At 42.9% G+C, this 15,455-nt stretch overlaps 1 protein-coding gene across 2 annotated transcripts in view; it reads left to right on the forward strand.

The window, feature by feature from the left end:
• The first annotated feature begins 441 nt into the window (after window positions 1-441).
• Window positions 442-15,455, forward strand: part of RSPO3 (R-spondin 3) — an 86,632-nt gene continuing 71,618 nt past the window's right edge. For both annotated transcript variants that reach the window (XM_043592269.1, XM_043592270.1), the window contains exon 1: window positions 442-1,055. In XM_043592269.1, coding sequence (XP_043448204.1) covers window positions 959-1,055 — 97 coding nt within the window. In that variant the 5' untranslated portion in view covers window positions 442-958. The remainder of the gene's footprint in view (window positions 1,056-15,455) is intronic.

The raw sequence follows: 15,455 nt of genomic DNA on the forward strand, positions 1-15,455 counted from the left end.
CAGCCTGGGGCCGCGGAGGGTAGCGGGCTCAGAAGCGGGGGGCGGGGGTCTGGCGCCCGCCGGACCTTCGGCCCCAACACTCCCAGCGCGAACGCGCACACCTCTCCCCGCGAGAGCTGCCTTCTGAGGGGGCTCTCCTCACCACGCTGTGCCTCCCCCACTCCCCCCGGCTCGCGTTCTCCGCCTTCTTTGCAGTGTCCAGAGATGCTCCGTCGCAGACCCGGGACCCCTTAGGCGCCTCTTCCCGTCCCTCTGCCAAATCGCAACGCCTGTACTTTTCCAGCTCCCTCTTTCCCTCTTGAAATTGAAAGTTATTGAGGTCGCTCAGGGTTGTTGCTCCAGCAGTTTCCTTCCCCGCCCCCGAGCTCCCCCCGCCCCCCGCAGCCATCCCCCTCTTCCCCCTCCCTCGTCCCGTCCTTCCCTCCCTCCCTCCCTCCACCACTGGAGCGGCTCCTACTCGTGAACAGCAGAAGCAGCTCGGGGTCTCTCCGCCGCCCCTTGGCCATGGCCGCGGTGCCGACGGCGCCCGCTCCCCTAGGATCCCCGGGCCCCCGCCGTTGCCGCCGCAGCCACCGCAACCTCTGAGCCCAGTGGGCCGCCGCCGCCGCCGCCGCCGCCCCCCGCCCGGATCCCACCCGCCGCCGCCGCTCACCATGCTACCTGCGGCCGTCCCGGCGAGGCCGCTCGCTGCTCGTGGAACCTTCGCTCGCGGTGTTGACAGCCACCGTTGCGGAGCCGCCGGGGTCCAGGGCTCGGACAATTTGAAAGTACAATAGTTGGTGTCCCTGCACCCGACCCGCTTCGTTTGCCATCCCAGCACGCCTATCGGATCTGCGGGGAGAAGTTGTCCGCTGCTTGCGTTCTCCCTCTCTGTACGCCCAACACCTACCTATATTTCTAAAACATTTAATTAACGGAAGAAAAAGGAGAAAAGGAAGGGAAACATTACTGGGTTACTATGCACTTGCGACTGATTTCTTGGTTTTTTATCATTTTGAACTTTATGGAATACATCGGCAGCCAGAACGCCTCCCGGGGAAGGCGGCAGCGAAGAAGTAAGTGCAGTGTTTTTTGTTTTTGTTGTTTTTTACGCGTTTGCTCCCTCCCGCTGCTTTCACCTGTCGGGTCTCCTAGCTTGTCCAGAGTCAGCTCCCAGCTGCAGCGGTCCTCCCGCCCAGCACCCCACGCCTCCGGGAGAAGGCGGCAGTCCAGGCTCCGGTATTGACGGCGTCTCTCACGCCTTCTCGCTACGCGCCCCTGTCTTCCTCCGCATCCTCGCGGGTGCCAAAGCGGGCGGACCGGGCGCTAACGTGGCTCCCGCCCCCTCGTGACTTCAAGTTCGCGGAAAAGTTCTGTCTTTCGTTAGACTAGCTCTAGGTATTTGTGCTTTCCTTCCGTGACTCGGGCGGGGGCCCGAAGCCCCAAGCATCCCAGACGCCCGACCCGCGAGTTGCCCCTGGCCACTGAATAAGCGCCGGGGGAGGCGCGGCCGCGGCGCTCTCTCACCTCACGCCGCCGCCTCGGACAGGGAGAACTAGCTCGGGTTGCGAAGAGCTCGCGGGGCCGGCCTGGGAGCCAGCGAGCAAGCGCCTGCGCGGCCGCTACGCGCAACCGCGCACGGAGAGACCAGAAAGGCACGCGGGACGCTCGGGGTTCGCGTGTCTGCGCGCTTGCTGAGCCATTCGCGATTCCACTCCGTCGGCGGGGTGGGGGGTGGGGGGTGGGGGGGTGAGTAGGCACTGCGGAACCCGCCGCTGGGAGCCAGAGGTGCAGCGTTTCCAGTTACGATGTTGCCCGTCACGCGTGAGCGCTTTTACCGTCTCAGGCTCTTTCAAGGGTCCCCTGGGGCAGACGGGGCCCGTGAGGGTGGGGTTCCCCCCAAAGACTTAGGCTCGCCTCCTAGCTGCCCCTTATCCTGACTCCTTTTCCTTGGACGGTTAGCTTGTGAAGGCGTCTTAAAACAGTGCCCTGGCTTGAATTAAACAGGTACCCCCAGGGCACCCTCAACACGGGCTGGTCTGTCTGAAATGTGGCGTCTTCCAGAAACTAGGAGACAGGCGCGAGAATGGCACGTCTCCCTGCGCCCGGGTAGCCCGGTGCGCTGGCGTCTGTGCCCCCGTGGGGAGTCTGTCGCAAATAGAAGGGCCGGGGGCGACCCTGGCTCCAGCGTGGGGGACGCTGGTAAGGTCAGGGAGGGAGAAACCTTCCCGGAGCTCGCCGGGGGCAGAGAGCGGCGCTACTGCGGTGGCCCCTCGGACCTCCGCCGCGGGGGAGCCAGTGACGCTTGGCGGCGACGCGTCCGGCGCGCGGACCCTTCTCGGAGCGCCGACCCGCGAAGCCTCTCGCGGCGGGCGCGGGCGCAGCGCAGAGGACACAGCACAGGCTTGTGTGAGATGGAGATTTAGTAATCGCTTCTCTGCGCTGTCTCTGCCCTGCCCCTGGACGTGAGGGTCCCCTGAAAGCTCCCTTTGTGCCACTCGCCTCGGGCAGACAAGGTCTGATTCACCTGAAAATTGCCTTTAAAAAACGTAGCTGGGCCCAAGCGCCAGGGGATCCGGCTCGGTCTCACCCGCCTCTGAGATCGCGTAGCAAGGGGCAGGAGGGCCCAAGCTAAACATGTCAGGGCACCCGATTTATTATTCTTGGCCTCTGAATGGTTTGTGTTCTTCGTAACTCCTCCATCCACCCTTTCAGTCAAGACGTGCGGCCGCCTCACAGAAGGAACGGCCTGGGGCTCGAGCCTTGCCCTTGCGCCCTGGTGGTCCCTGCCTCCTTTCCTCCTCGGGATGGGGCAATCTCGTCTCTGGTCGGTTGGGAGACGGATGCCAGGCCTAAAGGCAGCCTCTTGCTTTACACTGCTCTTACCCACTACTTCCATCACCCCACCAAGGACCCCAGGGGCAGGAGCTGCACAAATTCTGGGGCGGGACAGGGTCCCGAGCGTCAGTGCAGAGGTGCCTCTGATTGCTGTTTAAGGACCCCTGTTAATGAAGGAAGACACAGGAGAAAAAAACTGGCCATCCATTCGTTCCTACCTCTCCCAGCTGACCCTCCCGCCTGCCCCCCGAGGACAAGTGTGCGGGAAGCTGCCCTGTGATGCAGCCCCAAAGCTGCGGAGAGCAAGGGATGACGCATCTCTAGGCTCATACTAGGCAGAAATCACAGAGTCAAAGGGGGAACTGCTTTCCGACTTGCCTTAACCATCTCAAGGCCAAGTCAGAGGCGCCCTCTGGTTGTGTAGCGGGGATGAGAGAAGGAGTGGGTGGCATTGGGTTGAAATTCCAATTATTCTGTGGGAGTGGTGCTGGGAGAGAGCTCCCATAACAAGGGACGCTCCTTGCTTCTTAGCCCTGGAGTCGGCCTTGGCGGCTGGGTTTGCTGGTGCAACGCTGGGAGAGGGGCGACCCCTTGCGTCCTCTGAGGAGACAGACGAGGCTCCTGGCAGGTGCAGTATGATTTTTTGGAGAATCTGAAAGGAGTGGAGGGTAAGGAGAGATCTTTGTTAAATGTCCATTGCAACTCAAGGCCAAATTGCGTGTACATATACTCGTTTCTTTGGAAATTTGGGAAGTAAATGTGTAAAACTTTTTTTTCAATTACGGTATAGGGGAAAAACTTTTATGAAAGATAAGGTAGTAGTCAAAGGTATTTTAGGAAAAAAATAAAAAAGCGGTCCTTACTATTTTTCCTAAGAGACAGCTAATGTGAACATTTAAGAGTATCCTTTTTGGCCTGTAGTTAAATAGCTTCACTTTTCTACACTTTTAAAATCTTAACTAAGGATACAAGAGATAGAAAATTAAGGTGTAAGGGCTTTTTTTTCAAAGTTTTTTAAGTGATCTCTTGAATGTTTTAGTAGAAAAGTTTCTTGCCAAAAAAAAACCGGCATTTGTTTGCAGTGTTAAGTATTGTGAAGTGTAAGGGACCATGGTTAATCCTCAGATGTAGCAGATGAAGTCACATTAGTATTCTCCTGTTTTCCTGACACAACTGCTGTACCATTTGTCTGTACTTTGTGAAAACTAGTGATCTTTAAACATGAATTGTGTAGTTTAAAAATATATGTGGAGTTATGGGTGCAACAGATACACAATAACCTTTTTTTTATCTATTTGGATTCATATACAGCTTCTAGAGATGACTAACTTTAATTTATTTAAGATAAGAATGAAATGCAACTCTTACTTAAAACTCCCAACCAGCAATGTTTTCAGAGGCAAGGCTTGGCTTTAAGTACAGTGCTAAATCAAGAACCCAAATCCAGTTCTTAACTCATTTCCAGCTCAGCCTTTGCACTTAGTACAGTCAGCTTCTGAGTTTCAGATTATATGCTAATAAAATTAAAGGTCATATCTACCATAATGGTAATAACCACAATACCTTACTGGCACATTAAACTTTCACTTGAATTATTCATTCAGACCCCTAAGTAGTAATGTGAAGTGCGGGCATTAATATTCCCATTTTACAGAGAAAGACTCTGAAAAACAGACTAAGTAACTTATACAAAGCCATACAACTAGTAGGTAGAATTTGTCTCCTGCTAGTTACACTACCTGCTGATCCATGTCAGAGAGAAAATGTCAGTTATGTCAAGTAATAAATCTGATGGTCTCCAGACCATCATTTATCCACTTTGTCTGAGGAATAAGCTGTTCTGGTTGACTGGAGATTTTTGGACTGATACTTACATTAGCAACCAACGTCAAAAAATTAATTATTTAGTAATAACAGTAATAACGTATACTAATAGTGAAGCTTGCTAAATATAATAACATTATTTGGTTATTTAGAAGACATTGTAGGATCATATTATTCCAGAAGATTATTGTTAGAAACATCATATGCCTTTGTAGTATACATCTATTAATTGGATTTTAATTGTCTGGATTCTAGGTACACACAAGTTGTGAAAAGCCATTGCGTGCATAATAATTACAAAGCTTCCATTGCACAATCTGCGAAACTTCTAAAAATATTTCATAAATATATCTGAAATAAAGGAGTAAGAATACAGGACAAATAATTTTAATGGTAAAAAAATAAAAGCCATCTTATTAGAATACTCTGGCCATTGCTCATGACATTGTTTTGGATGTGGAGCCATTCTTTGGGATTCTGATACACTCTTGGTAATTACACTGCTAATTCTAGTAAATAACAACTTATAGGATAGAAAAAATATTTCATTCTACTTTGCATTTGTAGTATTAGTTTTGAATGGAAACATGTTTTGGATATTGGCTACAATGCGTTTTCCTATCTGTCTACCTTTGTTACCAGTCTACTTTGTTTTTGAGAGAAACATTGTTTAATAGATGGGAGACATGAGTAAAATTTGCTGGAGAAAATATATTCTGCAACCTATCATGTGATATCTATGAATCAAAGCAACAAATTTAAACTCGTAGGCAGTGATGGCAGTATCTAAAGACACTCAAAAGACATTTATTTTTGTAAATTCTGATATAGTCACTATTATACTATCAGAGTTATTTCTTAAAATATCTTTTTGTTAACTATTTTAATTTCTTGTTTATTACTTTAATAGAAGGATTTTACTTAGAACATTAAGAATGATTAATTTTTAAATATTGTGTTTTTAATCCCGAGCTATTCCATGAAAAGTAATTAAGAATGTAAGAATGAGTGTGAAATTGACTTAATATCACTTCATTGTTCCTCTAAGCATGAAATATGAACAGTAGTCCAACTTGTAAGTAGAAAAATTTTGCTAGATCATTTCTCCACTAAATATTTTACACATAATTTAATATTCTACAAATTAGGTCCCCAGAAAGCAATGAATGGAAATTAAAACATGTACTTACATTTGATTTTCAAGTTATTATGGGGAAACCATACATGCCACGATACTGCAAAACAAATTTATTAGTCATTTGATCATTTTAGACTATTTCAATCTGGACAGAGATCTCTAGATTGCTACTAAATATCTAAAAATATTTTCCCATTAATATTTTAATGCAGTCATTCTTTTAAATTCTATGTATATACTGTGTACAGTTGTCAGAACCTTAAATGGAATTAAAGACCAAATGGTCCCTCTGAAATTGTAAGAATGAGGTGTCAAAAAATAAAACTATTCTACATATTGTTATTTCTTAAATCATCTTTTCCTGCTTTATCTCCATCTAAATGTTTCATTTTGGATGTTGTCCTAACCTTTCTTCCTGTTTTCCCACTGTCCACTCATCCCACCTCCCAAAAATCCTTTTCCAAGTAGTGAATTCTTGAAATGCCATCAGAGTGGGTATTATATTTCATGAAATGTAAGATTCAACTTTGGTTACCATTAGGAAAACATCATTCAGTTCTGAGAGCATGGTAAGGATCATGCAAGACAGTGTGTTGAAATTACATGTTTTACTTGGTTAGAGCTATTTCTTCTCTGAACAGTGCATTTTACATTGGCATGCTTTTGAGAATGGTCATTTGAAAAGTGTTGCATCATAAATTATATAGACTTTTTAGCTTGCTTTTTGATTTTGAGGGAAAATGTGGATTGCTTTCTTAATTGTGGATTTTTTTCTTCAGGTTTAAAATGATTGGATTATCTTAAATTTACCATCTGTTGGACAACCTAGTAAGTTTGAAATGCTTTGCAAAACCTGAAGTGTGAAATGTACATCTGTAAAATTTACTGCCCATTTTTTCTATTTATTTAATCCCACCCATCAGATATTTCCATTCAGGAATATACTAGCATTCTGCTTAAAGTACTGATCCAGCAATACCAAAAAGAATGGAATGTTCCATTCTCAAGGATTGTGGGGGTGCTGAGAATGTTTAATGTCCAAGTGCCATTGAGTACCATGAAATCTCATTTTCTGCTCCAAAGACTTTGCAACAATATGAAACTTTTGAGCAAAATACCTACATTTTCACATTTGAAAAGTTTGAATAATTTCAAAAATTCATTTTAAAAATACAGTTACAGGTGCCTCTGATCTGATAAGAGCATTTCCACTTTCTTTGTTATCTTGGCAAAGGACCTAGTTGCCATCTGCTGTCACTAAAATTCTTCTGGAAGTTTTATAGAGAAAATTCAGTGGTACTACAGAATATGATTGCCCAGTTAAATATGTATTTAATAGCTTTTAGCTGTCGTTATGCCTTATGCAAAAATCTAGTCCAGTCTTCGAAACACTACCTGATTGGCATTCCATCTGACATTTAAGAATTTGATGAATAGCAAGCATCATAAATTCATGGTAGAGAGTGGGACCTAAGATGCAAATGAGGGAGGGGCGCCTGGGTGGCTCAGTCAGTTGAGCCTCTGGCTTCGGCTCAGGTCATGATCTCGCAGTTTGTGAGTTCGAACCCCGTGTGGAGCCTGCTTCAGAGTCTGTGTCTCCCTCACTCTCTGCCCCTACCCCACTCATGCTTTGCCTCCTTCTCTCTCAGGAATAAAAAACGTTAAAAAAAATTTTTTTTAAGATGCCAATGAGGGAGAATCCCCAGGGTGTGGTGGAGAAAAGTAGACTGGGAAGTAGAAGAACTGGGTTCTAGAGCCAGCATAGCTACTAATATTTGGATGACCCAGGCAAGTCCCTTTACCACACTAGGTTGTAAGTCCTCATCTGTGAAATAGGGTGGTTGATTGAAAATTTGTAAGTGATTCCTACAGTCTCTTCAACTTATCATCTTTTGGCTTGAGAACGTAAATCATGGCTAGGGAGTTAAACAGTTCTTCTAAACTTAGTTGTCCTTTTCAACTAAGTTTAGTGGATGAAGATTGAGAATGCAAACAACTATAAGTATTCATTTATTATAAGCAAATGCATATAAAGATTAACTTGTAAGTACCTTATCAAAGTACAGACTGAATTAATTATGATATTTCATTCTTCACAATTTCTAGTGCCCCAAAACTGTATCCATAGCACCAGTCAGCATACTCAGTCTTCAGCAGGCCTATCTTGTCCTTGAGTCTTGGGGTGCCTGGGGAGCTGGTTTGGAATGCGCTAGAGAGATCCTGCAGAGCTCCCCTACCATGGCAGGCTTTCAGAAGTGGCCTGTGCTGGAATGGAAGAAGCAATTACAGTGGCCCAGGTTTAAGATAATAAGGCCCTGTGTTATGATAGTGACTGATTGAGCAAGGGTGTGTATACAGCACATATTTTCTATTGATCGAATGTATAGGTCTTGGCAACTAATTGGATATGAAGGGAAAAGACATGGACACATTTGGCGGTAAACTTTGTAGTATAAGGACTCAGAATTGGGTGAATGGAAAAGTAATGGAGATAAACAAAAAGATGGGAAAGTGAGAGAAGCAGACTGAGTAGGAAACTTATTTTTCTTTTGAGCTATCTTTTGTTTGAGGGCCAGTAGAGCATCTAGTAGCTCAGAATCAAAGTTTCAGAGTGTCAGGGCTGAAGATAAGTATTTTGCAGTCACATAAAGGAGATAGTTGAATGCACGAAATAAAATCTAGTGGTGCCGTATTTATTATTAAAAGGGTTTGCATAGCTGACACTGAGACTCACTCTTATTGGTAGAATCAAAATAAGATTAAGGTACTTTCTGTATTTTAAAGAATCTAATATATCATTCTTAACTGCAGCTTCTCATTTTTATAAGAGAATGGTCACTGAGCTGCATTTTTAAAAATTATTTTAGAAAGAGAACACAAGTTAGGGAGAGGGGCAGAGGGAGAATCTTAAGCAGGTTCCATATTCAGCGTGAAGCTAGACTTGGGACTAGATCCCACAACCCTGGGATCATGACCTGAGCCTAAATCAAGAGTCAGATGCTCCACCGACTGAGCCACCCTGGTGCCCCTGAACTGCAATTTTAAGTTGCCAAATCATGCAACTGGACATCATACTTGGAAATCTTATCACCTGTGGAACTGTCTTACCTAGCCACAGATCACAGGAGACTTAAGAAACTTTATGATAAGGAAAGATATGTTCCCATAAGGTGTAAAAAATGCTTTTTAAAAAATCATTCCATTGGGATCTCCTCATAACAGCATCTCCTCATAACAGTGGCCTTCTCCTTTCAAGCAGATTTCTCTCCAAATTGTGCTGTCTTATAATCAGTGGTTCTGAGGATAGGGCGGAACTTAAAGGAGCCGAGTCCCTCTGGACAGTGTGTGGATTCCCTCTGCAACATCTCTTCTGTGTAGTTACCCAGCCCTAGTAACAGCTAGGACCCCACCCTCTTTCTCCTCCTATTCAATTTTGACCTTCTGTATCAGAAACAGGTAGTGTTTTCCAGTGTGTCTGTTCTTCTAGTTCTCTTCTGAGCACTTGGCTTAGGCATAGGATTCAATTAAGTTATGTTAAAACATCTTTCTAAAATGAATACACAATAATGCAATGCACTATATTCACTCCTAAAAACTGTCCTCAGAAAACTAGCTGGTAAGCATATTTATAATTATACCCCAATACAAAGCACATTCCTGAAAGCAAGTGGTAAAGCAGCCCCCATTTTATAACCACATAATACAAACCACCACCACACAATATAAAATAACAGAATTTGTGAGATGCTTATTTTAGAACACTGTTTTTTTAACATATGCTTGATAAGTTGGTAAGAAAAAGAGCAGCTATTTTCTCATTGTTATGTTCTTTTCTGATTCAAAGGGACGTCACAGGTATGAACACAGTCATCTTGATAAAGGCTTTCACAGAAGGAAAGGCATATTGGTCACATTTTACTGATACGAAAGAGACAAAAATGTCACACCAAAGTGAGTGTAAATGCCTTGTGGCAAACTATAGTTTCGTAGTCCTCAGACCACTGTTATATTCATATATTTGTTATTTTACTATACATTTATACTTATTAACATGAGTGTTGAGATTCTGATTATTATCTACATAGCTGCCATGTTTTGGGGCACCTGAGTGGTTCAGTTGGTTAAGCTTTCGGCTCTTGACATTGGCTCAGGTCATGATCTCATGGTTCATGGGTTGGAGCCCTGCATCGGGATCTGAGCTGACAGTGTGGAGCCTGCTTAAGATTGTCATTCTCTCCCTCTCTTTCTGCCCCTCCACAGCTCGCTCTCTCTCTCTCAAAATAAATAAACTTTAAAAAAAAAATAGCTGCCATGTTTTAATCACCTGTGAGTGCCAGATCCTATACTTGATGTTTTTGCAAATGTTATCTCATTTAGTGTTCACACTTACCCTGTAAAGAAGGTACCAATAGTCTCATGTTAGTTGCCTAACAGCACTCAACAAAAATGTGGTGGACCTGGGATTTCAGCCCAGGTTTGGCTCCAAAGCCCATGTCCTTCCCTGATTTCTTCACATCTCCTCGACTCCTGGGATTATTACTTGGGCGGTAATAGGTGTATTTTCTCAAACCTCAGCTCACCTTTTCTTTCCCTTACTCTCTCTTTGCTCATTTTTTCTTCTTCCTCCTTTAATAAACCACAGCTTCTTCCCCAACATTTACTATAGAGGTCATTTCTGGTGTTTTAGTACTTTCTCCCACTTCTCTTTCTTTATTTCTACCCCTTTGCTCCCTTTCCTTAAATTTGCCCTACTGATGGTTTTTAAAAATAAAAAGTTGTTGATTTTTTCATTAGAAGCAATAGAGTAGCACATCTTATATGAAATACTTTGAGATTATTCTTCTCATGTACCGTGTGCATATCCAGGAGAAGATTAACTTAGGCATGAGGATATGGGAAAGTCTATAATTTTGCAGTTAAATATCAAAAACCTTTTGTGTAATTTACAACCACAATAGATATTTCACTGGCTAGTTTTTGTTTTCCAGAAAAGTTATCTTTACGGTGTTTCATAAAATCTGCTAGTTACATTACTTTTACCATGAGTATTAACAGTAACCTCCACTCCAAATTCTTGCTTTATGGGCCTTGGTACAGTGATTTTCAACCCTGATTTCAAATTAGAATCACCTGGGGAATCTTTAAAACAAAACAAAACAAAAAGCTAATGCCAGACTCCACCCTGGGCCAAATGAAACAATCTCTGGGGATGGGCCTGGACATCTGTATTTTCAAAAGTAGCCCTGGTGATTCTAATTTGCACCCAAGACTGAGACCTACTGTTGAACCCTTAATTCAAGAGTAACTATTACAGGGGCACCTGGGTGGCTTAGGTTGGTTAAGCTTCCCGACTCTTGATCATGGCTCAGCTCATGATCTCATGGTTCGTGGGTTCGAGCCCGGAGTCGGTCTCTGTGCTGACCCTGCAGAGTCTGCTTGGGATATTCTCTCCTCTCTCTCTCTCTTCTCTCCTCTCTCTCTCTCTCTCTCTCTCTCTCTCTCTCTGCCCCTTCCCCACTCTCAGGCTCTCTCTCTCAAAAATGAATAAGTAAACATATAAAAACAAGAATAACTATTACAGCCAAGCAGCTGTTAAAAACAATGCCAGTTTCATGGGGGTCAGACAGAAAAAATGCACTTGTGTGAGGCATGACAAGAGATGAGATATATGTCCTCTGAGCAGGTAGTAGTTTAAAATATAAAGTAGTCTGATAGCCCCATATTGTTTATCAATAGAGTATTGTTAATTAAACCTGTGGCACTGACCAGAACACACCAGACTATCTGACAGAGAATTGTTTCAGCTGAAGAGTCTAAGAAAAGAGAGCAAAGTGCACACAGTAGGACACGATAGTGTGTTTAACACTGACTTCACCGGGCAAGAACATTGCTGCTGGGCGACGTGCACCCAGAGGAGAGCCTGCTTGCTGCTGAACTCCTCCGTGGGTGAGTGAGGCAGTAAATGGATAGAAGATGGGGTATCAGCCATACCAAAATTTTTTTTCAAAGCTTCTTAATAATAAACAACTGTTTTCATGTCTTACCAAGTGATTAGTAATGTGCCCTCGAGCCCTTTTTGTTTTTAGAACACACGTAATGGTTAGAAAACTGCCTAAAAGAAATAAACATTCCTTTCTTTTATAGTTTCAACAATTGCTGACTAACTTTAGATTGACTACTGTTGGTGAGTAAAATTACTATAAATAGCATACTTTAACTCCATGTTAATGGGTTAAGTTTTGTGGTAGGTTGTTTACTTATGAACTTACTGCTTTTTACTTCTGTCCTAATGTGCTCTTCTGTGGGTGGTTATCTTCATTACATCTCATCTATTATTCTTTTCCAGTCAATGAAGGATTTTCAAACCTTGTCATAAACCAGGGAAATCTCCATGTAAAAGTGAAGTGGAAGTCTGGGCTTCCTGTCAGACTTAATTCGGCTTGTTAAGGGGGCTCCTTGGGAGAATTTGGGTTCTAGTGAGTCACCAGGCCAAATCCCAATAACCACAATTGCCAAAAGTAATTAGACTGAGGAAAGCCAGGCTTCTTGGGAGGAGGGTCATCACAGCACACTCGAGCCATTGCTCTGTGGTCAGACCTAGTTACTTGTCCCTAAGGATTGGGAGCAATCATGAGTTACAGAGAGCAGGAAATCCACCAGAAAACAGTGCTTTTCCACCACTTTTTTTTTCGTCAATAGATTATTCACCCTAAGCAGCAAGAGATGAAACTGTGCCACTGGCATACACCGTATACACCGCAGTTCATGTCACCATCAACTTGACAACCACTTTGTCTGCCTGCAGGGGTGCATTTGCACACACAAGGAGCTCGTGCTGCTCTGCAAGTACTCTCCTTCCCATCCTCGGTAGATGAGAAGAACCTAAAAAGCTTACTCTGAGGCTTTGTAGAAGAGGTGTCTGGTTAGGATGGGAAGGGAAGAGATCCTTGTAAACATCCTAAGTTCAAGTTAGATATAATATTACTGAAGTAACATTTGGAAATAAGAAAATCATAGTACATTTCCAGGACAGGGGTTCTTAAACCTCCAGAGCTAGGAAAGGGCCAAGAGTACACTTACAATTTCTTGTACTGAAAAGAATACCACTTAGAAACATGATGCCATAGTAGCTAAGGAGAAGTTATCAATAAGTGGTGCTCTGATTTTAAACTTGTAATATGTTAGAAGTTATAAGTCTGCTAAACATTTCTGTAGGAGAATATTCACGTAACACAAATATATCTGTGCTTAATAACCTAAGTGAAAGTTCACCTTTGAAATTATTGGCAATTGCCTCAAATATCCAAAAAGGATACTCTGTCACTCTATGTGATGGATCTTTAATTGTACAAAGACACAAAGTTCCCACTGTTCACTGTCCTTAAATGGGGGGAAGTTTCACATTCTTTTATGATTCAGAATAATTTCAGATTATTTCAATACTTCTGTGACTTTGGATCACTAGCTCTTTTTGTTTAAACATGTAGCTGGGAGATATTGCTTACTTTAAATCCATAGAGAGGCGGGTAGTCAGATTCTTTTTCTGGCCAGCATTCTCTGGCAAGTGGCAATGTCCAGGTAACATTTGGCAAATGAACCTTGGCCTCATGCACTGTGCACCTTGAAGAGATACAATGACCTCTAGACAATATGATATTACCAATTTGGTAGCACTGTATATTTGATTTTCTTTGGTCTTGAATTTGACTATGAGATAATCTAAGAATAGAAAAATTTAATTTTTGGAAATTTAGCAGCAGAACTGTGACCTCTATTTACTTGTGTCACTACCTTTGGATGGCATGTCATTTCTGCCATGAAATACAAAAGATAGAGACAAATGCTGCTTGGCCACAAGCTATATGAGCACATACTGAGCTGCTAAATATTTGTTTCTTACAAAATTCAGTCTTGTCTTTCTAATTTATGACCAATTTGTTGACCTAAGTCCAAAAGGGCCTTCATTACTATTTGGTAACAAGAAACCCCACAGGTGGCATCTTTAGCCACCCTGACCTCTATTCACCCACTCACTTCATGCCATCCTCAGAATAACTCTTGAGGTATCTCTTAGCCTCTTCCATAAAGAGGAGACAGTCTCTCCTTCCTATAGCACATTTCCGAGACATCCACCCAGCTTTCCAGTTCTATCCAGGGCTTGATGTAGACCCAAGCTTTTAACAGAGATCAGTGGGATTTCCTAGGAAGCCAGTTAAACTTACAGGATCTTGTCGATGCATACTTGGCCCTGGTATCAATAATCAATAGCATGTGCCATTCTACCCACTACTGAGGTTCCAGGGCCCAGCCCTGATTCATATCTGTTTTCAGACTTGTGAGCATTATGAGCCCATACGTCAAAGTTTAATTTCTGATAAATCAAAAGACAGTTCCAGGAAAAGAAATTCCCAACCATTTCAGGCTACCACTGCCATTTTCAGCATCCATGTGCACATCTCACTGAAATTCCAGAAATTCATTAAAAACTGCCTCTGAACTTAATATATTATCCATACTATAAATGGAGAATGTACAAGCCCAGAAACCTTTATGTAATAATTTTTAACCAAATTACTAAACAGGCTGAGGGGCAAAAGTACTATTGTACTTCAGGTAAGAACACATTTTAAATGAAAATTGGCAGGATTTTCCAATGTAGGATATTTTCTCTACCCTACCCTAGCCCCAAATCACTTCCTCAAACACTCTCAAAATTCTAAACTACTACGAAGATGAGTTGAACAGTCTTAATTTTAGAATCTTCCAAAGAAAAAACAAACACACAGACAGCCGAGTTAATTTATAAAACACTGCTGCGTTTATCTTGGCAGATTTCAGTTCTCTCCTGTCTAATTCTTGCATGCTAACTCACACTCAGCAATTCATGGAACCAACAAGTCATTTCTATGTATTAAGCACATTGGGAACTATTGCACAGAATAAGTCTGGTGCTTCTTCTCACTTCTTGTACAAGTTTCTCTTCTCCTATACAATTCATTTACTGGGTCTCTGAAACCTAAATAATCCCTTTACTTTAAACCTGAAGCAAATGGAGAGTCATTTTTACAAGAGCAATAAATGAAAGTGGCTGTTGAGATACTTTACTTGAATTGGTCTGCACACTGAAGTACCTTTTTGTTAATACAAACCCTTCATATTCTATCAAGCAGCTCCCTGAAATTCTAGGGCTGCTTAAAATTATACGACCAGAGACCAGGAATCTCCCCTCCCCCTACCAGTTCCCTGCTCCTGGGAGTATGCCAGCAATTTTGCAGGATTCATTCTGACAACTGTTCTGGTGTAAATATTTAGAGAAATCCTTTCCATTAGAGATTAAACAAAGTGTAAGTAACTGCTCCTAAATGATAGATCTTATTAATGTTTGCAACAGCAGGCCTTATGCTATCTGATGCACAGATTCCAATACACTGGAAAAGACTAAGGGAAAAAGAATCAAGACAGGAATTACATGTAACTGTATGTAATGTGAACTGAAAAATATTGTCTTAAGTTGCTGTTGTAGAGACATGGTTTAATTTGCACAGAATGTAGGAGAAATGAGTTAATTTAAATTGAAAATAATAAAAATTTGCTACTGGTGTTTTAATGGTTTATAAAAGATGGGGGGGGGACGGTAATTACAGATCTCTTTATCAGCAGGTTCAAATGCAGTTCT

Source organism: Prionailurus bengalensis, chromosome B2 (genome assembly GCF_016509475.1).
Source record: "Prionailurus bengalensis isolate Pbe53 chromosome B2, Fcat_Pben_1.1_paternal_pri, whole genome shotgun sequence".
Taxonomy (NCBI): Eukaryota; Metazoa; Chordata; class Mammalia; order Carnivora; family Felidae; genus Prionailurus; species Prionailurus bengalensis.